A 23,189-nucleotide genomic window follows, 5' to 3' on the forward strand; every position below is an offset into this window, starting at 1 on the left:
TAGAATCACGGGAGGAATGGGCCCATTGGATTGGGTTATATCTAGTCATTTTGTCCCTGAGTTGTAGTCTGACAAAGTCTTGAGCTGGTGCTACAATTCCTAGGATAGCATTGAGGCATGGCTAATAAAATGGTGTCAAACTGCATTAATTCTACAGTATAGAAAAACAATGTGTTGTCAAAGGCTTTCATGGCCAGAATCCCTGGGATGCTGTGAGAATCCTATGCAAACAAATTACTAGTGGAGGCTTGAAGAAGGTTGCTATTTCCAACACTTCTTTGCAGGATTTTAAACAGAGGCTGGATGGCTATCTCTCAAGGGTACTTTGATTGTGCTTTTCCTGTAAGGAAGAAAAGGTTTGGACTAGATGGCCCATGTGGTCTCTTCCTACGTTGTTATTCTATGATTCTATGTGTCTTAGCTGAAGTCTCATTACAGATCTACCAATGCTTTCTATGTGCAAGTGCTCCGGTTCCTGCGGCTCCTCCATGATGACATGATGACAACAGTCTTGGACAGCAATGGCTCCCAAAGTGACCCATTTAAGGTGGAATCAGGTGTCAATCTATCAGACAGATGGCAAGCTATTGAACCTCAGCAGAGTGAAAGCCAAAACCAAGGTCACAACAACATCTGTTATAGAACTCCAGTATGCTGATGACGTCATCTGTGCGCATTCAGAAGAAGACCTACAAGCCACTCTAAACACCATCGCAGAAGCATACGAGAAGCTCAGCCTCTCATTGAACATTGAGAAAACCAAAGTCCTCTTCCAGCAGTCACCGGCCAATCCCTCTCCAATGCCAGAGATACAGCTTAATGGTGTCACATTAGAAAATGTGGACCATTTCCGCTCCCTTGGCTGACACCTCTCCACAAAAGTCAACATTGACACTGAAATACAACACCGCCTGAACTCTGTGAGTGCAGCATTTTTCCGAATGAAGCAAAGAGTGTTTGAAGACTGGGACATCCGTAGGGAGACCAAGGGGCTTGTCTATAGAGCTATTGTCCTCCCAACCCTGCTATACGCCTGCGAAACGTGGACTGTCTACAGACGTCATACACAATTCCTGGAATGATTCCATCAGCATTGCCTCCAAAAATCTTGCAAGTCTCTTGGGAAGACAAGCGGACAAATGTCAGCGTGCTGGAAGACATCCGTAGGGAGACCAAGAATAGGGCTGCATTCCATTCCATTAGGCGATCCCTCGTAGTCGGAGGATGATGGTCCTCCAAGTTCGGTGTCCTGGGGGTGGGTTCATAGGTGGCTGTGGAGCCCTATTCTTGACCCGCATCTTCTCCCACAGTGAGGGCATTGGTTTCCAGGTGGGAGGAGGTCTTGGTCGGGCTTGGCTTGGCGCGCCTTCCTCCTGGCACTTTTGTCTCTTTCACCCTACATTCATGCCTCTTCAAATTCTGCAGCACTGCTGGTCACAGCTGACCTCCAGCTGGAGCGGTCAAGGGCCAGAGTTCTCAGTGTAGATCTTCTTCTGAATGAACACAGATGACGTTGTGCGCAATAGGGCTCCACAATCATCTACGGACCCACCACAAGGACACCAATATTGGAAGACAATCCTACTCGGACGACGAAGGATCGCCTAAGCTCCTTTTCCATAATTGTAGTTCTCCAATTTGGGGGGGATTTGCAAGAGAAGCCAATGGAGATCTTTGAGAAGGGAACTCTTTCTGCCTGGGGCTCCCACTCCTTCTTGAAGAGGGAAGACATGCATGCCGTGTAATCAAACCGGGGCGATTACTGCAAAGAGGGGGCCTGAGGGGCATTCCACGCTGAGCTTTCAGCGGCAGGAATGTTGCCTCCAGGTGCGTGAGCAGGGCCTCCAAACCTAGAGTAATTTGTTTGTGTCTGATTCCCCATTAACCTACTTCGTACGGACAAATAAGCTTGGCACACCCCAAAAGCGCCGCCTGGGAAAACCACTTTAGTTCAGACCAAGGTTTGGAAACATTCCTTTCGCACAGGACTGGACTAACTTCAGCCCTCCCTCTAAGTGTTTTGGACTTCCACCATTCCTAACTTGAACGAGTGGATACTCCCAAAGGCAAAATCAACTTCAATTAAAGAGAAATGTTTGCTTTTTGCTTGAATCTATGGATGCAGAATCTGTGGGTACCGTACCCTTCTACACTGCTGTACAAAATCCAATATATCTGCTTTGAACTGGATTACTTCGCAGTGTAGACTCATACAATCCAGTTCAAAGCAGATAATGTGGATTGTCAGCTTTGAAGATCTGGATTATATGTCAGTGTAGAAGAAAACTCCATCTCCACAGCCATATAATGCAGTTTAACTGCAATGAACTGCATTATATGGCAGTGTAGACTCATATAATCCAGTTCAAATCATATAATCTGGATTATCAGATTTCATAGTCTGAACTATACGGCAGTGTAGATCCATCCTAAATACTACCTCAGGCTGGATCTACACTGCCATATAATGCATTTTCTAAATCTAGATTATATCGCAGTGTAGACTCATATGATCCAGTACAAATCACATAATCTGGATTATCGGATTTCATAATCTGGACTGTATGGCAGTGTAGCTCCATCCTAAATACTGCCTCATGCATAATGCAGTTTCTGTAGACTCATATGATCTAGTTCAAATAATATAATCTGGATTACTGGATGTCAGAATCTGGACTATATGGCAATGTAGATCCATCCTAAATACTATAGTTTTCTAAATCCATATTATCTGCTTAGAATCAAAAGCAGCATCGTTACATTCTGAGTATCTAATGGAGTCTATCTTTCTGAAATGGAGTCTGAGCTCAGGGCAGTCTCAGATCTTATCTTGTGGTAGAGTAAAAGAAAGCTGCATACCAGAACATACATATACAGCACAATAAGCAAAACAGAATCATATGCAAATACTACCTCAGGATGGATCTACACTGCCATATAATGCCATTTCTGAATTGGGATTATCCACTTTGAACTAGATTAGATGTGTCCACAATAATCCAGTTCAAAGCAGATAATGTGGATTCAGAAACTAGAATTGTATGGCAGTGTAGATCCAGCCTGGGGTAGTATTTGCATATGATTTTGTTTTGCTTATTGTACTGTATATGTATGTTCTGGTATGCAGCTTTCTTTTACTATACCACAAAATCAGATCTGAGACTGCCCTCAGCTCAGACTCCATTTTACAAAGATAGACTCCATTGGACTCTCAGAATGTAAAGATGCTGCTGTTGATTCTAAGCAAATAATCTGGATTCAGAGTACTTATGCTGGGGAAACGGGACCAAAAAGGCCATTAATTGATCAGCTGCAAAGGAAAGAGAGTCTCAGAGTCCAAAAGTCACAGATTTTGTCTGCTTTCCTTCAACATGGTTGCATAAATCTGGAAAATGCAAGTAGAGTGTACCAACTGAATCATTTCCGTGAAGGTGCCCTGACCCCACGGGGGAAACTTCGCATTCCTTTGGGCAAGAAACGAATGACAACTTACATCCACTTCTCCTTGATCGATCACATAGAAGTTGTCTCCTTCATTACCTGCGAAGAAATCAAAACATAATTGAATTATTCTGGATTTTCTGAGAGAAATTGCTTCTAAAACCTGTTAGCTGGCTGAGATTCTACAAAGAGGAAGACATTTTCCATATACAATGTCATTCATGTACGTATATACGAGTAGTTTACATCTTTACATTCTGGGAGTCTAATGGAGTCTATCTTTCTAAAATGGAGTCTGAGCTCAGGACAGTCTCAGATCTGATCTTCTGGTATAGTAAAAGAAAGCTACATACCAGAATATACATATATAGTACAGCAAGCAAAACAGAATCATATGCAAATTCTACCTCAGGCTGGATCTACGCTGCCATATAATTCCGTTTCTGAATTCGGATTATCTACTTTGAACTATGGTGGGCAGCCTCCCTTTGTGTATCTCTCTTTCCTTCCTCACTTTCTCCCTTCTCCAGCTCTGAGAAGCCTAATGCACAATGGCTCCATGACAATGCAGTTTCTGAATCTAGATTATATGGCTGTGTAGACTCATATAATCCAGTTCAAATCACATAATCTGGATTACATGGCGGTGTAGATCCACCCTACATACTAACTCAGGCTGGATGTACACAGCCATATAATGCAATTTTCTGAATCGAGACTATTTTCTTAGAATCAACAGCAGTAACTTTACATTCTGGGAGTCTATCTTTCTAAAATGGAGTCTGAGCTCAGGGCAGTCTCAGATCAGATCTTGTGGTATAGTAAAAGAAAGCTGCATACCAGATTATACATATACAGTACAACAAGCAAAACGGAATTATGCAAATACTACCTCAGGCTGGATCTACACTGCCATATAATGCAGTTTTCTGAATCCACATTATTTGCTTAGAATCAACAGCTGCATCTTTACATTCTGAGAGTCTAATGGAGTCTATCTTTCTAAAATGGAGTCTGAGCTCAGGACAGTCTCAGATCTGATCTTGTGGTATGGTAAAAGAAAGCTGCAGACCAGAACATACATATAAAGTACAGTAAGAAAAACAGGATCATATGCAGATACTACCTCTGGCTGGATCTACACTGCCATATAATGCAGTTATCTGAATCCAGATTATCTGCTTAGAATCAACAGCAGCATCTTTACATTCTGGGAGTCTAATGGAGTCTATCTTTCTAAAATGGAGTCTGAGCTCAGGAGAGTCTCAGGTCTCATCTTCTGGTATAGTAAAAGAAAGCTACATACCAGAATATACATATATAGTACAGCAAGCAAAACAGAATCATATGCAAATACTACCTCAGGCTGGATCTACGCTGCCATATAAAGCAGTTTCTGAATCTAATTATATGGCAGTGTAGACTCTTATGATCCAGTTCAAACAATATAATCTGGATTACCGGATTTCATAACCTGGACTATATGGCAGTGTAGATCCATCCTAAATACTATAGTTTTCTAAATCCAGATTATTTGCTTAGAATCAACAGCAGCATCTGTACATTCTGGGAGTCTAATGGAGTCTATCTTTTTAAAATGGAGTCTGAGCTCAGGGCAGTCCCAGATCTGATCTTCTCGTATAGTAAAAGAAAGCTACATACCAGAACAGACATATACAGTACAGCAAGCAAAACAGAATCATATGCAAATACTACCTCAGGCTGGATCTACACTGCCATATAATGCAGTTTTCTGAATCCAGATTATCTGCTTAGAATCAACAGCAACATCTTTACATTCTGAGAGTGTAATGGAGTCTATCTTTCTAAAATGGAGTCTGAGCTCAGGGCAGTCCCAGATCTGATCTTGTGGTATAGTAAAAGAAAGCTACATACCAGAATATACATATAGAGTACAGTAAGCAAAACAAAATAACATGCAAATACTACCTCAGGCTGGATCTACACTGCCATATAAAGCAGTTTCTGAATCTAATTATATGGCAGTGTAGACTCATATGATTCAGTTCAAACAATATAATCTGGATTACCGGATTTCATAATCTGGACTATATGGCAGTGTAGATCCATCCTAAATACTATACAGTTTTCTAAATCCAGATTATTTGCCTAGAATCAACAGCAGCATCTGCACATTCTGGAAGTCTAATGGAGTCTATCTTTTTTAAATGGAGTCTGAGCTCAGGGCAGTCCCAGATCTGATCTTCTCGTATAGTAAAAGAAAGCTACATACCAGAACAGACATATACAGTACAGCAAGCAAAACAGAATCATGTCCAAATACAACCTCAGGCTGGATCTACATAGGGCCGCCTCTGGCTATAAACATAAGAAAATAGGGCATAAAGCCTTGATTAAATGATACACACCAAATTGACCAAGGCTTCACCCTTATTATCCAGTCTGGTGTCCTTGCCCATAGCAAAACTATAAGTTACTATCTCTAATTGGGGGGGGGGGGGTCATGTTCGACTTCAGTTGTTCGTCGTTGGCAGAAATGTATCCAATTGCCTGGTGATTGTATGGAACAGTGAATAGTAGGGCTGGGCGGTTTCGTTCGTTAATTTCGTAATTCGTTATTAATTCATATTTAAATTAGCTTACAATCCGATATTGAGCCATGCAGGAATAGTGTGAGGAGTAATTAAAAATCGAAACAATTTTTCCAATTTATTTCGTATTGTTTCGTAATTGGTTCGTAATTGGTTCAAAATTGTTTCGAAATTGTTTCGTAATTGTTTCCGTATGTCTGGTGCAAGTTTTATAGTTGTTGTGTGTTTTATCACACCAACAGTCAACAACAGAGGGAGAGGGAAGCTTCAGAAGTCCCCCCTGTCCCATTTGGAGGGGTTTTTAGCATATTGCGCAATCGCGTCCGCCATTAACGAATCGATTCGAAATTAACGGTATTTTGTAAATAACGAAATTTTGAAATCTCAAAATTTCGGAAGTATTTAGAATTTGGAAACGCTAGCGCCCCCTGGAAACGAATCGAGTTTAGAAACAAATTTTTCCGTGGTTACCCAGCCCTAGTGAATAGTGGTAGTTAAAGAGCACATTCTAAGGATTATTTCTGCCTTTGATTTATTAAAATATTCCCATCCAACAGTCAACAACAGATGGTAACGAAGGTGGAGGCATTACTTTTCATTCAACCCATATAGGAGGCTTGCAGAAGGTTACTACTTCCAACACTAAATCCTCTGTGTCTCCCCTGCAATGGATGCCTTCTCTTCTTCCATGCAACTCAGGAGAAACGAGGATTCCCAGGGGATGATGGGTTTGCAGGCACATGACCTGAGAGAGCTCACCCTGTTGTATGACGGTCTCTCCAGCAATGTGTGTCACGGGGAACATGGCATCGAAGATGTCACTGCAAAAGAAAGGAAGAGATATTGAGGCTCATGGGACAAACATCCGTCATGACATCTGGATCTTTCTAGCAGAAGGCCCTTTCCACAATCCCATATAAAACCCAAATTATTTGCTTTGGATTGGATTACATGGCAATGTAGACCCATATAATCCAGTTCAAAGCAGATAATGTGGATGAAAGGACTAAAGAAGGTGCTAAATGGTTGAAGTTTTCACAGAAAAGGTCAAATCTGAAAGAGGCAAATTTATTTATTTTATTTTTATTTATCGTGTCATCAGCAACCATATCATTATATTACAATTCTAACAGAGCAAAACAAACACACAGATTAAAAAGAAAAAGAAAACACAGAGATTTTGCAAACTTGGTAGTTGGTTAAATGTCCTTTGACCAGTATCTGGCCACTTGGAGTGCCTCTGGTGTTGCCACAAGAAGGTCCTCCCTGGTGCATGTGGCAGGGCTCAGGGTGCATTGCAGCAGGTGGTCAGTGGTTGGCTCCTCTCCACACTCGCATGTCGTGGATTCCACTTTGTGGCCCCATTTCTTGAGGGTGGCTCTGCATCTCGTGGTGCCAGAGCACAGCCTTCCAATTCACCCAGTTTTCTGTGTGCCCAGGGGGGAGTCTCTCATTCGGTATCACCCATGGATTGAGGTGCTGGGTTTGGGCCTGCCACTTTTGGACTCTCGCTTGCTGGGGTGTTCCAGCGAGTGTCTCTGTAGATCTAAGAAAACTATGTCTTGATTTAAGTCGTTGACGTGCTGGCTGATACCCAAACAAGGGGTGAGCTGGAGATGTCTCTGCCTTGGTCCTTTCACTATTGGCTGCTACTTCTTGCCAGATGTCAGGTGGTGCAATACCGGCTAAGCAGTGTAGTTTCTCCAGTGGTGTGGGGTGCAGGCACCCCATGATAATGTGGCATGTCTCATTAAGAGCCACATCCACTGATTTAGTGTGGTGAGATGTGTTCCACACTGGGTATGCGTACTCAGCAGCAGAGTAGCATAGCGCAAGGGCAGATGTCTTCACTGTGTCTGGTTGTGATCCCCAGGGTGTGCCAGTCAGCTTTCGTATGATGTTGTTTCTAGCGCCCACTTTTTGCTTGATGTTCAGGCAGTGCTTCTTGTAGGTCAGAGCACGGTCCAAAGTGACTCCCAGGTATTTGGGTGTGTTGCAATGCTCCAGTGGGATTCCTTCCCAGGTAATAATCCTCAGAGGCAAATGGAGCAGTGGAACTCTCTGCTCCGGAGTGTGGTGGAGGCTCCTTCTTTGGAAGCTTTGAAACAGAGGCTGGATGGCCATCTGTCAGGGGTGATTTGAATGCAATATTCCTGCTTCTTGGCAGAATGGGGTTGGACTGGATGGTCTCTTCCAAGTTTTTGATTCTATGATTCGATGAAAGAGGGAAAGAGAGAACTCGGGCCCTTTCTACATTGCCATATAACAGTACAATACAATAATAGATAATATAATAATTCTATATCTTCTGTCTATATATATAAAAATGCTCTGTGCATAAGAAGTTCCTTAAAAGTAAAAGAACCAATGAATGAAATCACACCCAATTTGGCAACCAAATGTCTCACAACACAAGGAGTGACCATCACTCAAAAAATTATGATTTGTCATTTGGGAGTTGTGGTTGCTGGGATTTATAGTTCACCTACAATCAAAGAGCATTCTGAACTCCATCAGCGATGGAATTGAACCAAACTTGGCACACAGAATTCGCATGACCAACAGAATATACTGGAAGGGTTTGGTGGGCATTGTGACCTTGAGTTTTGGAGTTGTAGTTCACCTACATCCAGAGAGCACTGTGGACTCAAACAATGATGGATCTGGACCAAATTTGGGACAAGCACTCAATATGCCCAAATGTGAATACAGATGGCATTTGGGGAAATAGACCTTGACATTTGGGAGTTGTAGGCACTGGGATTCACAGTTCACCTACAATCAAAGAGCATTCTGGTCCCCACGAACGACAGAATTGGGACAAACTTCCCACACAGAACCCCCATGACCAACAGAAAATACTTAAGGCCATCCAATCCAACTCTCTTCATCAGGGCAAGAAAACATAAACAAAGTCCTCCTGACAAAGAGCCACCCAGCCATCGAGATAGATAGATAGATAGATAGATAGATAGATAGATAGATATTATTCACACAGAGAGAGATATAGTATCATAGATTTGAAAAGGACCCTTAAAAAGGGACAATAATATGTTGCATGTTCCGGGGTGGGCAAACCAGACACTCTCCACATCAACACTGATAAAGAAACAGCAAGAAATACTGTTTACCCACAACAAGCAGAAAGAAATTGCATAGATTAGAAACCAACACTTTCTCGTTCCTTTATTTTCCAGATCAACAGACTGGGCCACAGCAACACGTGGCAGGGGTCAGCTAGTTATATATAATATTACTAATAATATTGCAGTATAGTAATACAGTAAAATATAATAATCTATAACACTGATATTGTGCTATGCTGATAATATAATATATTATATACATATAATATTAATAATAATATTGTAATGTAAATATAATTAAATATAATTACTACTGATAATATATGATAATAAACAATGATAGCATTATTTTATTGTTGTATATTGGTATATTTTAGGTTGCAATGTTTTTAATTGTGAGCCGCTTTGGATCTCCGTATGGAGAGATAAAGCATATAATCCATATTATCAAATCAGATAATCCACATTAATGGCTTTGAACCGAATTATATAAATCTACACTGCCATATAATCCCTTCTAAAACACGTAATCTGGATTCTCTATGGCAGTGTAGATGGGGCCCCAGCCTCATTCGAATGATGCAATTCTAGCAATATGATTCCACTTTAAACTGCCATGGTAGCAGAGGCTGGGTGGCCATCTGTCGGGAGGGCTCTGATGGTGTACTCCTGCATTGCAGAAGGGTAGGACTGGATGGCCCCTTGGGGTCCCTTTCCAGCACTACGATGCTATGATTTCACCAATTGCTCCAGTTTGGCTTTAGGAAGCACCCTGTGAGGGTGCGAGTGGTGCCACCTGTGTGTAGAACTTTATAACATGCCCATACTTGCTTACTTTGTAAATGTATAGTTGGATTGATTGGTTATTTATAGCTGTCAATCAATGTTGTTTGCACCAGTCAGATTGCTTCCTGAGCTCAATTGCTTGACTCCACCTCTTCCTGGAGGAGGTCAGAGCTTTTCCTTTTTCATTCTACCATCAAACTTTCTATCAGATAGACGTGAGAAAGAGACTTGGCTCTAAAGCCCTTCATTAAGTTACCTCTCATCACCAATTCTAAGGTTTTTACCCTTGGGACTCATACTTCATGCCCAGATCGCCCTGGGCAACGTTTAGGAGACCCAAGCGCCTTCAAACCGGTCCTTTGGCATCAAAAGGAAGACTCTGTGCCTTCAACATAGGCCATTGGACTGGGGGTTGTGTTTGTTCCAACTTTCACAGCCATTGAGAAAAGAGGGAACAGGAAAAGCTTCTCAGCTGCGAAATCTCCTTGGACCCAAGACAACCAGAGACTGTAGTATATATTTCCTTTACCCCTTTGAAACTTCCAGCTTATTGCCTTAAAGGGATAACTCTTTGTGAACAATAAGACCTGTTTTGAGTTATCTAGAGTGTTTTGGTCCTTGGGAGTTCCAGTTCTCTAAAGGAAGGCAAGAAGCAATCCCCTGGGGGAAAGATGTCACGTCTATGTCTCTTTCACTAAGAGCTCCCAGGCGCGACGGCATACACCCGGTCATCAATTGGAACTGAAAGAGTATCTTTATCATCTTTGTCAGAGAGATAGGAGAGGATGATGAAGAATAATAATATGAATGGAAGAGCTGCTTGGCTCAAGGCTGCCTCCTGCTGGGACAGCGACTTTGTTACGGATCTTTGTGGAATGGGATCTGGGCTAGATCGGGCATGGGCAAACTTGGGCATGACCTCCAGGTGTTTTGGACTCCAACTCCCACCATTCCTAACAGTCTCAGGCCCCTTCCTTAAATTAAAGGATTGTGTCCTGAAGAGTCAGATCAGGCAACGCTGCATTATCGTGTGGATCTTGGGTCTTGTTCCATATTCACGTCTATGTCGAAGATCTTTGGGAAAGTCTTGTACTCATGACTGAGTGGCTGAGGTGGAAAAAGAAAGGGCCTGAGGCTGTTAGGAATGGTGGGAGTTGTAGTCCAAAACATATCTGTAAGGGTACATCTTGAGAATCAAAGGATTGTGTCCTTAAGAGTCAGATCAGGCAACACTGCGTCATCGTGTGGATCTTGGGTCTTGTTCCATGTTCACGACTATGCCTAAGATCTTTGGGAAAGTCTTGTACTCATGACTGAGTGGCTGAGGTGGAAAAAGAAAGGGCCTGAGGCTGTTAGGAATGGTGGGAGTTGTAGTCCAAAACATATCTGTAAGGGTACATCTTGAGAATCAAAGGATTGTGTCCTTAAGAGTCAGATCAGGCAACACTGCGTCATCGTGTGGATCTTGGGTCTTGTTCCATGTTCACGACTATGCCTAAGATCTTTGGGAAAGTCTTGTACTCATGACTGAGTGGCTGAGGTGGAAAAAGAAAGGGCCTGAGGCTGTTAGGAATGGTGGGAGTTGTAGTCCAAAACATATCTGTAAGGGTACATCTTGAGAATCAAAGGATTGTGTCCTTAAGAGTCAGATCAGGCAACACTGCGTCATCGTGTGGATCTTGGGTCTTGTTCCATGTTCACGACTATGCCTAAGATCTTTGGGAAAGTCTTGTACTCATTCTTGAGTGGCTGAGGGGGGAAAGGAAAGGGCCTGAGGCTGTTAGGAATGGTGGGAGTTGTAATCCAAAACATATCTGTAAGGGTGCATCTTGAGAATCAAAGGATTGTGTCCTTAAGAGTCAGATCAGGCAACACTGCGTCATCGTGTGGATAGGGCCCACGGCTGTTAGGAATTGTGGGAGTTGGAGTCCAAAACACCTGGAGTTCAAGCCCAAGTTTGCCCATGCCTGTGCTAGATCTTCATTGTTTGAGTTCACAGTGCTCTCTGGATGTAGGTGAACTACAACTCCAAAACTCAAGGTCAATGCCCACTAAACCCTTACAGTCTTTTCTGTTGGTCATGGGAATTCTGTGTGCCAAGTTTGGTTCAATTCCATCATTAGTGGGGTTCACAATGCTCTTTGATTCTAAGTGAACTATCAATCCCAGCAACTACAACTCCCAAATGACAACATCAATCACCAAACTCCCAAATCCCCAATTCAGAATTGAGCGTATCAGGTATTTGTACCAAATATGGTCCAGTGAATGGAAATACATCCTGCATATCACATATTTACATGACAATTCATAAGAGGAGCAAAATCACAGTCGTGAAGTAGCAATGAAAATAATTTTCTGGTTGGGGGTCACCACCACATGAGGAACTGCATTGCAGAGTCGCAGCATTAAGGAGGTTGAGAAACACTGTCGTACATGGTAGTGTAGACTCATATGAGGCCCCGGTGGCACAGTGGGTTAAAACACTGAGCTGCTGAACTTGCTGATGGAAAGGTCGCCATTTTTGCTCCAGTTTTGGAACAGTATGCTTTCAGAGCATATGGAGCCCCTGGTTGCGCAGTGGGTTAAACTACTAAGCTGCTGGACTTGCTAACTGAAAGATCACACACATTTTACCTTAACTCTTGGTTGTGGGAGGGGCTGCAGACCATGTGATCAGATCTGGGCTTGTTCAAGACTCAGACTCCATTTTTGAAACAGTATGCTTTCAGAGCATATGGAGCCCCTGGTTGCGCTGTGGGTTAAACCACTGAGCTGCTGGACTTGCTAACCAAAAGATCACAGGTTCAAATCCAGGGAGCAGGGTGAGCTCCTGCTATTAGCCCCAGCTTCTACCTACCTAGAAGCTCGAAAACATGCAAATGTGAGTATATCATAGAATCATAGAATCATAGAATCAAAGAGTTGGAAGAGACCTCCTGGGCCATCCAGTCCAACCCCATTCTACCAAGAAGCAGGAATATTGCATTCAAACCACCCCTGACAAATGGCCATCCAGCCTCTGCTTAAAAGCTTCCAAAGAAGGAGCCTCCACCACACTCCGGGGCAGAGTTCCACTGCTGAACGGCTCTCACAGTCAGGAAGTTCTTCCTAATGTTCAGATGGAATCTCCTCTCTTATAGTTTGAAGCCATTGTTCCGCGTCCTAGTCTCCAAGGAAGCAGAAAACAAGCTTGCTCCCTCCTCCCTGTGGCTTCCTCTCAATATCAGTAGGTACCGCTTCAGCGGGAAGGTAACGGTGCCCCATGCAGACATGCTGCCCACATGACCTTGGAGGTGTCTATGGACAATGCTGGCTCTCCAGCTTAAAATGGAGATGAGCACCAACCTACCTCCAGAGTTGGACACGACTAGACTTTATGCCAGGGGAAACCTTTACCTAGCCTGTAGACTCATATGATGCAGTTTAAAGCACTTAATCTGAATTCAGACACCGGATTATATCATAGAATCCTAGAGTTGGAAAAGACCTCATGGGCCATCCAGTCCAACCCCATTCTGCCAAGAAGCAGGTGGAGGCATTACTTTTCATTCAACCCTCGTAAATAAGCGCAGGACTTCTAACTGTGCTAAGACACAAAAGAGACATGCACAAGAAGTGAAAAAAGGGAGAAATCACCAAAGAAGAATTCAAACAAATAGCCAACTCCTGTAATTGATACAAAGCCTCCAAAGAAGGAGCCTCCACCACACTCCCTCCGGGGCAGAGAGTTCCACTGCTGAACAGCTCTCACAGTCAGGAAGTTCTTCCTAATATTCAGATGGAATCTTCTTTCTTGTAGTTTGCTATGGAAGGTCCCAGGAAGTTCCATAGCATTGAGCCATAAGTGGTGCCGAAACACGCTAGTTCTACAGTGTAGACACCCCCCTGTTCACAGGCTTTGTGGACCGAGTTTGGCCTGCCCGAAAGCAAACAACCAGCCCTAAAGTTTTATGTGTTTGCTTCTAAATGTTGGCCCATTGGAGGTATTACTTTTCATTCAACCCTCGTAAATAAGCGCAGGACTTCTAACTGTGCTGAGACACAAAAGAGACATGCACAAGAAGTAGCAAAAGGGAGAAATCACCAAAGAAGAATTCAAACAAATAGCCAACTCCTGTAATTGATACAAAGCCTCCAAAGAAGGAGCCTCCACCACACTCCCTCCGGGGCAGAGAGTTCCACTGCTGAACAGCTCTCACAGTCAGGAAGTTGTTCCTAATATTCAGGTGGAATCTCCTTTCTTGTAGTTTGAAGCCATTGGGTCCTAGTCTCCAGGGCAGCAGAAAACAAGCTTGTTCCCTCCTCCCTGTGACTTCCTCTCACATATTTATACATTGAGCCATAAGTGGTGCCGAAACACGCTAGTTCTACAGTGTAGACACCCCCCTGTTCACAGGCTTTGTGGACCGAGTTTGGCCTGCCCGAAAGCAAACAACCAGCCCTAAAGTTTTATGTGTTTGCTTCTAAATGTTGGCTCATTGGAGGTATTACTTTTCATTCAACCCTCGTAAATAAGCGCAGGACTTCTAACTGTGCTAAGACACAAAAGAGACATGCACAAGAAGTGGAAAAAGGGAGAAATCACCAAAGAAAAATTCAAACAAATAGCCAACTCCTGTAATTGATACAAAGCCTCCAAAGAAGGAGCCTCCACCACACTCCCTCTGGGGCAGAGAGTTCCACTGCTGAACAGCTCTCACAACCAGGAAGAATCTCTTTTCTTGCACTGAGCCACAAGTGGTGCCGAAACATGCTGGTTCTACAGTGTAGACGCCCCCCTGTTCACAGGCATTGTTGACCGAGCTTGGCCTGCCCGAAAGCAAACAACCAGCCCTAAAGTTTTATGTGTTTGCTTCTGAATGTTGGCTCATTCTCAACGAGAGAGAGAGATTTTCCGGTTGAGCGTTTCTTTGTTTTTGGACAATTGTTATTATTTTTTGAAGGCGAGACGTCGGATGTGTTGAGCTCAGGAGAAGGAGAAAAGCGCCTGTCACAAACCCATCATGTAAAAACCATTATAATCCGTAGATGACGGCTTGACAGAAGAGACAGGTGTGCAGCATTTTCCTTGCTCGGCTGAACGTTTATGGCCAGAGACAAAGGAGTGCCTGGGGCGCCCCACGCCCTCCCCTCGGCCCCAAAGGAGAGCCAACTCGCAGGAGATGTCGAGGAAGGAAGAGGCTCTCCTCCTCCTTTCATCTCCTGCCTCTGTTTACCATCCCTCCTTCGGGTCAAGGAAGGAGTCAAGGGAACGGCCTGTGTTTATGCAGGCGTCAAAAGGTAAAAAACAGGAAATGGATTCGAAAAGCGGCAGAACCAGAAACGCCAACAAAAATCCCAGATCTGTACCAGAAAACGAGAGAATTGAAAGAGTGTTCAAAGTGCAATCCTCTTCTTGCCCATTGAAATGTGATTCCTAGGAGATCACTCACACTGCAGAATTATAACAGGTTGATACCACTTTAACCACCATGGGGTTTCTGGGATTTGTAGTTTGTCACAGGACCAGCCCTCTCCAACTGAGAAGGGTAAGCATCTCACAAGATTTAAAAAAATCTCACAATGGGATGACATACTTTATTGGACAGATGGCAACCTCTTTAACCTCAGCAGACTGAAAGCCAAAGCCAAGGTCACAACATCATCTGTTGCAGAACTCCAATATGCTGATGATAATGTAGTCTGTGCTCATTCAGAAGAACATCTACAACATATGTCGCAGAACTCCAATATGCTAATGATAGTGTAGTCTGTGCTCATTCAGAAGAAGACCTATAACGTCTATTATAGAACTCCAATATGCTGATGATAACGTAGTCTGTGCTCATGCAGAAGACATACAACATCTGTTATAGAACTCCAATGTGCTGATGATAATGTAGTCTGTGCTCATTCAGAAGAAGACCTACAACATGTGTTGCAGAACTCCAATATGCTGGTGATAATGTAGTCTGTGCTCATTCAAAAGACCTATGTCTTTTATAGAACTCCAATAGGCTGATGATAATGTAGTCTGTGCTCATTCAGAAGAAGACCTACAACATCAGTTGCAGAACTCCAATATGCTGATGGTAACATAGTCTATGCTCATTCAAAAGAAGACATACAATGTCTGTTATAGAACTCCAATATGCTGATGATAATGTAGTCTGTGCTCAATTAAAAGAAGACCTACAACATCTGTTGCAGAACTCCAATATACTGGCGATAACCTAGCCTGTACTCATTCAGAACATAACCTACAACGTCTGTTATAGAACTACAATATGCTGGTGATAACATAGTCTGTGCTCATTCAGAATAAGACCTACAGCGTCTGTTATAGAACTCCAATATGCTGCTGATAACATAGTCTATGCTCATTCAGAAGACCTACAACATCTGTTATAGAACTCCAATATGCTGCTGATAACATAGTCTATGCTCATTCAGAAGACCTACAACATCTGTTATAGAACTCCAATATGCTGCTGATAACATAGTCTATGCTCATTCAGAAGACCTACAACATCTGTTATAGAACTCCAATATGCTGGCGATAACATAGTCTGTTTTCATTCAGAAGAAGACCTACAACGTCTGTTATAGAACTCCAATATGCTGGTGATAACATAGTCTGTTTTCATTCAGAAGACGTACAACGTCTGTTATAGAACTCCAATATGCTGGTGATAACATAGTCTGTGCTCATTCAGAAGACGTACAACATCTGTTATAGAACTCCAATGTGCTGATGATAATGTAGTCTGTGCTCATTCAGAAGAAGACCTACAACATGTGTTATAGAACTCCAATATGCTGATGATAACATAGTCTGTGCTCATTCAGAAGAAGACCTACAACATTATAGAACTCCAATATGCTGATGATAACTTAGTCTGTGCTCATTCAGAAGAAGATATACAATGTCTGTTATAGAACTCCAATATGCTGATGATAACATAGCCTGTGCTCATTCAGAAGAAGACATACAACATCTGTTATAGAACTCCAATATGCTAATGATAACATAGTCTGTGCTCATGCAGAAGACGGACAACAGCCATTATAGAACTCCAATATGCTGATGATAATGTAGTCTGTGTTCATTCAGAAGAAGACATACAACGTCTGTTATAGATCTCCAATATGCAGATGATAGTGTAGTCTGTGCTCATTCAGAAGAAGATCTATAAGCCACTGTTAACACATTTGCAGAAGCATACAAGAAGTTTGGCCTCTTACTAATATCAAGAAAATGAAAGTGCTCTTCCAGCAGAAAGCACCAGCCAATCCCTCTGCAATGCTGGAAATTCTCCACCTTCATTGCTATGATACTCATCTTTTGGAGTGGAAGCTTCCCACCGGAGTGGAAATCATCTATCGGACAGATGGCAAGCTATTTAACCTCAGCAGACTAGAAGCCAAAACCAAGGACACAACAACATCTGTTGCAGTACTCCAATATGCTGATGATAACATAGTCTGTGCACATTCAGAAGACCTACAAGCCACTTTGCAGAAGCATACGAGAATCATAGAATCATAGACTCCTAGAGTTGGAAGAGACCTCCTGGGCCATCCAGTCCAACCCCATTCTGCCAAGAAGCAGGAATATCGCATTCAAATCACCCCTGACAGATGGCCATCCAGCCTCTGTTTAAAAGCCTCCAAAGAAGGAGCCTCCACCACACTCCAGGGCAGAGGGTTCCACTGCTGAACAGCTCTCACAGTCAGGAAGTTCTTAGAATCATAGAATCCTAGAGTTTGAAGAGACCTCGTGTGCCATCCAGTCCAACCCCATTCTGCCAAGAAGCAGGAATATCGCATTCAAATCACCCCTGACAGATGGCCATCCAGCCTCTGTTTAAAAGCCTCCAAAGAAGGAGCCTCCACCACACTCCGGGGCAGAGAGTTCCACTGCTGAACGGCTCTCACAGTCAGGAAGTTCTTAGAATCATAGAATCCTAGAGTTGGAAGAGACCTCCTGGGCCATCCAGTCCAACCCCATTCTGCCAAGAAGTAGGAAAATCACATTCAAAGCACCCCCGACAGATGGCCATCCAGCCTCTGCTTCAAAGTCTCCAAAGAAGGAGCCTCCACCACACTCCAGGGCAGAGAGTTCCACTGCTGAACAGCTCTCACAGTCAGGAAGTTCTTAGAATCATAGAATCCTAGAGTTGGAAGAGACCTCATGGGCCAACCCCATTCTGCCAAGAAGCAGGAAAATTGCATTCAAAGCACTCCCGACAGATGGCCATCCAGCCTATGCTTAAAATCCTCCATAGAAGGAGCCTCAACCACACTCCTGGGCAGAAAGTTCCACTGCTGAACAGCTCTCACAGTCATAGAATCCTAGAGTTGGAAGAGACCTCATGGGCCATCCAGTCCAACTCCATTCTGCCAAGAAGTAGGAAAATCACATTCAAAGCACTCCCGACACATAGCCATCCAGCCTATGCTTAAAATCCTCCACCACACTCCTGGGCAGAGAGTTCCACTGCTGAACAGCTCTCTCTCACTGCCAGGAAGTTCTTCCTCATGTTCAGGTGGGATCTCCTTTCTTGTAGTTTGAAGCCATGGCTCCACCGAGTCCTAGTCTCCTGTTATCTGCTTTGAACTGGATTATATGAGTCTACACTGACCAATAGTCCAGCTCAACACAGATAATCTGGATTTTATATAGCAGCGTAGATTGGGGCTCATATAATCCAATTCAAAGCAGACAATCTGGGTCATCTGCTTTGATAATCTGGATTATACAGCAATGTTGATCCAGCCTCAGTCTTCGGCCCCAGCATCTCTTCTTCCGAAGGCATCCCAGCTCGGGGGGGGGGGGGGCTCCCTCCCATACCTTTGCCCACACCTGGTTATGTCAACAGGGCCAAGGAGGCTACCTTTCGTACACTTCCTCCAGGTTGTTAAGGCTGTGTGGTCGGAAATGCCCCGCCTTCGGGTTGTTTGCCTAGGAAAGGTGGCTGCTGATGTCTCCCAACGATAACAACACACTCCGCCCCAGCAAACACCCCAATCCACATTTCACAAGAAGGAAGGTCCTCCTGCGCTTATTTACGAGGGTTGAGTGAAAAGTAATGCCTCCACCTTCGTAACTCCTCAACAGATGGCAGTACTGGTATGCAGCAAGGACTGGCTTGTTCAGGAGACTCTCCTCTACAGCTCCATTTTGGCAGGAAGTCTAAGTATTGAATCGTTGTTAAAATGCGAAGTATGGAACCCTCCACAGTACAAGGGTTGAATGAAACGTAATGCCGCCACCTTCGTAACTCCTCAACGGATGACATTACTGGTATGCGGCAAGGACTGGCTTGTTCAGTAGACTCTCCTCTACAGTTCCATTTTGGCAGGAAGCCTTAGCATTGAACCGCTGTGTTGTTAAAGTGCAAAGTATGGAACCCTGTGCAGACAGTTGGTCAATCCGCCTTAAGCAACATATGTGGCAGGGACTGGCTTGTTCAGGAGACTCTCCTCTACAGTTCCATTTTGGCAGGAAGCCTAAGTATTGAATGGTTGTGTTGTTAAAGTACGAAGTATGGAACTCTGCACAATACAAGGGTTGAATGAAATGTAATGCCGCCACCTTCGTAACTCCTCAACGGATGGCAGTACTGGTATGCGGCAAGGACTGGCTTGTTCAGGAGACTCTCCTCTACAGCTCCATTTTGGCAGGAAGCCTTAGCATTGAATGGTTGTGTTGTTAAAGTGCGAAGTATGGAACCCTGCGCAGAAAGTCGGTCAATGCACCTTAAGCAACATGCAGTCATCGAATTCTTGACAGCAGAAGGTGTCATTGGTGGTGTTTCGGGAAAATAGACTTTGACATTTGAGAGTTGTAGTTGCTGGGATTTATAGTTCACCTACAATCAAAGAGCATTCTGAACTCCATCAATGATGGAATTGAACCTAAACTGGCACACAGAACTCCCATGACCAACAGAAAACATTAGAAGGGTTTGGTGGGCATTGACCTTGAGTTTGTGAGTTGTAGTTCACCTACATCCAGAGAGCACTGTGGACTCAAACAATAATGGATCTGGAGCAAACTTGGCATGAATACTCCATATGCCAAAATGTAATCACTGGCAGAATTGGGGGAATATAGACCTAGACATTTGGGAGTTGTAGTTGCTGGGATTTATAGTTCACCTACAATCAAAAAGCATTCTGAACTCCATCAATGATGGAATTGAACCTAACCTGGCACACAGAACTCCCATGACCAACATAAAACAATAGAAGGGTTTGGTGGGTATTGACCTTGAGTTTTGGAGTTGTAGTTGACCTACATCTGGAGAGCACTGTGGTCTCAAACAATGATGGATCTGGACCAAACTTGGCACAAATACTCCATATGCCAAAATGTGAACACTGGTGGAATTGGGGGGAGACAGACCTTGACATTTGGGAGTTGTAGATGCTGGGATTTATAGTTCACCTACAACCAAAAAGCATTCTGAACTCCATCAATGATGGAATTGAACCTAACCTGGCACACAGAACTCCCATGACCAACAGAAAACACTAGAAGGGTTTGGTGGGAATTGACCTTGAGTTTGTGAGTTGTAGTTCACCTACATCCAGAGAGCACTGTGGACGCAAACAATGATGAATCTGGACCAAACTTGGCACGGATACGGAATATGTCCAAATGTGAACATTGGTGGAGTTTGGGGAAAACAGACCCTGACATTCGGGAGTTGTAGTTGCTGGGATTTATAGTTCATCTACAATCAAAGAGCATTCTGAACTCCACCAATGATTGGATTAAACCAGACTTGGCACACAGAACTCCCATGACCAACAGAAAGCACTAGAAGGGTTTGGGGAAAATAGACCCTGATATTTGGGAGTTGTAGTTGCTGGGATTTATAGTTCACCTACAACCAAAAAGCATTCTGAACTCCATCAATGATGGAATTGAACCTAACCTGGCACACAGAACTCCCATGACCAACAGAAAACACGGGAAGGGTTTGGAGAAAATAGACCCTGATATTTGGGAGTTGTAGTTGCTGGGATTTATAGTTCACCTACAATCAAAGAGCAGTCTGAATCCCACCAACGATAGAATTGGTCCAAACTTCCCAAACAGAACCCCCACGAGCAAGAGACAATACTGTGTTTTCTGATGGTCTTTGGCGACCCCTCTGACACCCCCTCGCGACCCGTCCAGGGGTCCAGATTGAGAAACCTCGGGCTTCGTCTCCCCCAAATCTGCTTTGTTCAACCTGATCTCTCTTTGGGCTCCTTTTGGGGACTGGCACCCAAAGCTCCTTGGCACTGCCAGCCAGGCTGACTGCCAGCCGTGCCATTACGCTTTGTGCTAGGATCAATAATGGGAGCCTCGTAAAAGCACTTGCCAACTCGGATTACATGGAACGCGCCTTGTTTCTCCTGGAGGAATGACAGGTACGGAGGAGCAGCCCCATTTACTCATTATGCGCCATCCTCCCAAGCTCTTTCTCTCTCCTTCCTACGTCTCCAAGCACTTTGCTGCACATTGGCATATCTGATGGAGCCCAGAAAGGGAGGCAGGCGCCGGCGGAGCAAGCCAGTGCGGTCTTCGTTGCAGCACTTCAAACAGAATCCGGGCAAAGAGAGGCCTTGGCAAACCTGCCTTCTTTCCCAACCTCTTCCTCCATATCCTCAACAGAGAGCATCTATCTAAATAAAAATGCCATTTTCGTTTGTGGTATTCACAGAACTCTAAAACCACTGGACGAATTGACATCAAATTTAGACACAAGACACCTAACAACCCAATGTATGTCCTTCACTCAAAAAAAAATGATTTTGTCATTTGGGAGTTGTAGTTGCTGGGATTTATAGTTCACCTACAATCAAAGAGCATTCTGAACTCCACCAACGATGAAATTGAACCAAACTTGGGACACAGAACTCCCGTGGCCAACAGAAAATACTGGAAGGGTTTGGCGGGCAGTGTCCTTTGGTTTTGGAGTTATAGTTCACCTATATCCAGAGAGCACTGTGGACTCAAACAATGATGGATCTGGATCAAACTCTACACGAATACCCAATATGCCCAAATGTGAACACTGGTGGAGTTTGGGGAAAATAGAATCCTGACATTTGGGAGTTGTAGTTCCTGGGATTTATAGTTCACCTACAATCAAAGAGCATTCTGAACTCCACCAACGATGCAATTGAACCAAACTTGGCACACAGAACTCCCATGACCATCAGAAAAGTCTGGAAGGGTTTGGTGGGCAGTGTCCTTTGCCTTTGAAGTTGTAGTTCACCTACATCCAGAGATCCCTGTGGACTCAAACAATGATGGATCTGGACCAAACTCCACACCAATACTCAATATGCCCAAATGTGAACACTGGTGGAGTTTGGGGAAAATAGAATCCTGACATTTGGGAGTTCTACTTCCTGGGATTTATAGTTCACCTACAATCAAAGAGCATTCTGAACTCCACCAACGATGGAATTGAACCAAACTTGGCACACAGGCCTCCCATTACCATCAGAAAATACTGGAAGGCTTTGGTGGGCAGTGTCCTTTGGTTTTGGAGTTGTAGTTCACCTACATCCAGAGAGCACTGTGGACTCAAAAATGATGGATCTGGACCAAACTCTACACGAATACTCAATATGCCCAAATGTGAACACTGGTGGAGTTTGGGGGAAATAGAATCCTGACATTTGGGAGTTGTAGTTGCTGGGATTTATAGTTCACCTACAATCACAGAGCATTCTGAACTCCACCAACGATAGAATTGGGCCCAACCTCTCACACAAAACCCCCATAACCACTAGATTGGGCCACAGCAACACGTGGCAGGGGACAGCTAGTATCAAATAAATGTGCTGTCAAAGGCTTCCATGGCTGGACTCACTGGGTTACTGTGAGATTTCTGGGCTGCCTGGCCATGTTCCAGAAGCATTCTCTCCTGATGTTTCACCCACATCTGTTGCAGGCATATATACATATATTACAACACATATATATATGCAAATACATATATACACAAATATATACACACACAAAACACATATACACAGACTGGGCCACAGCAACGCGTGGCAGGGGATGGCTAGTAGCTAATAATATTAATAATAATAATAATAATAATAATGCAAAAGACAAAGGGAATACTATAAAAACACAATGCAGAGCAGAAGAGGAAACTGGCCAAAGAAGGCTCTCCATGAACAGTTCCTGGGAAAATTGAGAGCCAGATGGACAAAGAAAAAATATGGCTGTGGCTCACAAATGGAACTCTGGGAAAGGAGACGAAGGAGGGCCTGATTCTGGAAGCCCAAGAACAAGCCATTT

General features: G+C 43.7%; 1 protein-coding gene across 2 annotated transcripts in view; it reads right to left on the minus strand.

Moving 5' to 3' along the window:
* Positions 1-23,189, minus strand: part of LOC132780031 (cAMP-dependent protein kinase type I-beta regulatory subunit) — a 218,707-nt gene that overhangs the window by 110,897 nt on the left and 84,621 nt on the right. For both annotated transcript variants that reach the window (XR_010908815.1, XM_067461656.1), the window contains exons 5-6: positions 6,774-6,835; positions 3,494-3,540 (exon numbers count right to left, since the gene is read on the minus strand). Coding sequence is in view for 1 of the 2 variants with exons in the window: in XM_067461656.1 (XP_067317757.1) it covers positions 3,494-3,540; positions 6,774-6,835 (109 nt within the window). In the remaining variant the exon portion in view is untranslated. The remainder of the gene's footprint in view (positions 1-3,493; positions 3,541-6,773; positions 6,836-23,189) is intronic.

Source organism: Anolis sagrei, chromosome Y (genome assembly GCF_037176765.1).
Source record: "Anolis sagrei isolate rAnoSag1 chromosome Y, rAnoSag1.mat, whole genome shotgun sequence".
Taxonomy (NCBI): Eukaryota; Metazoa; Chordata; class Lepidosauria; order Squamata; family Dactyloidae; genus Anolis; species Anolis sagrei.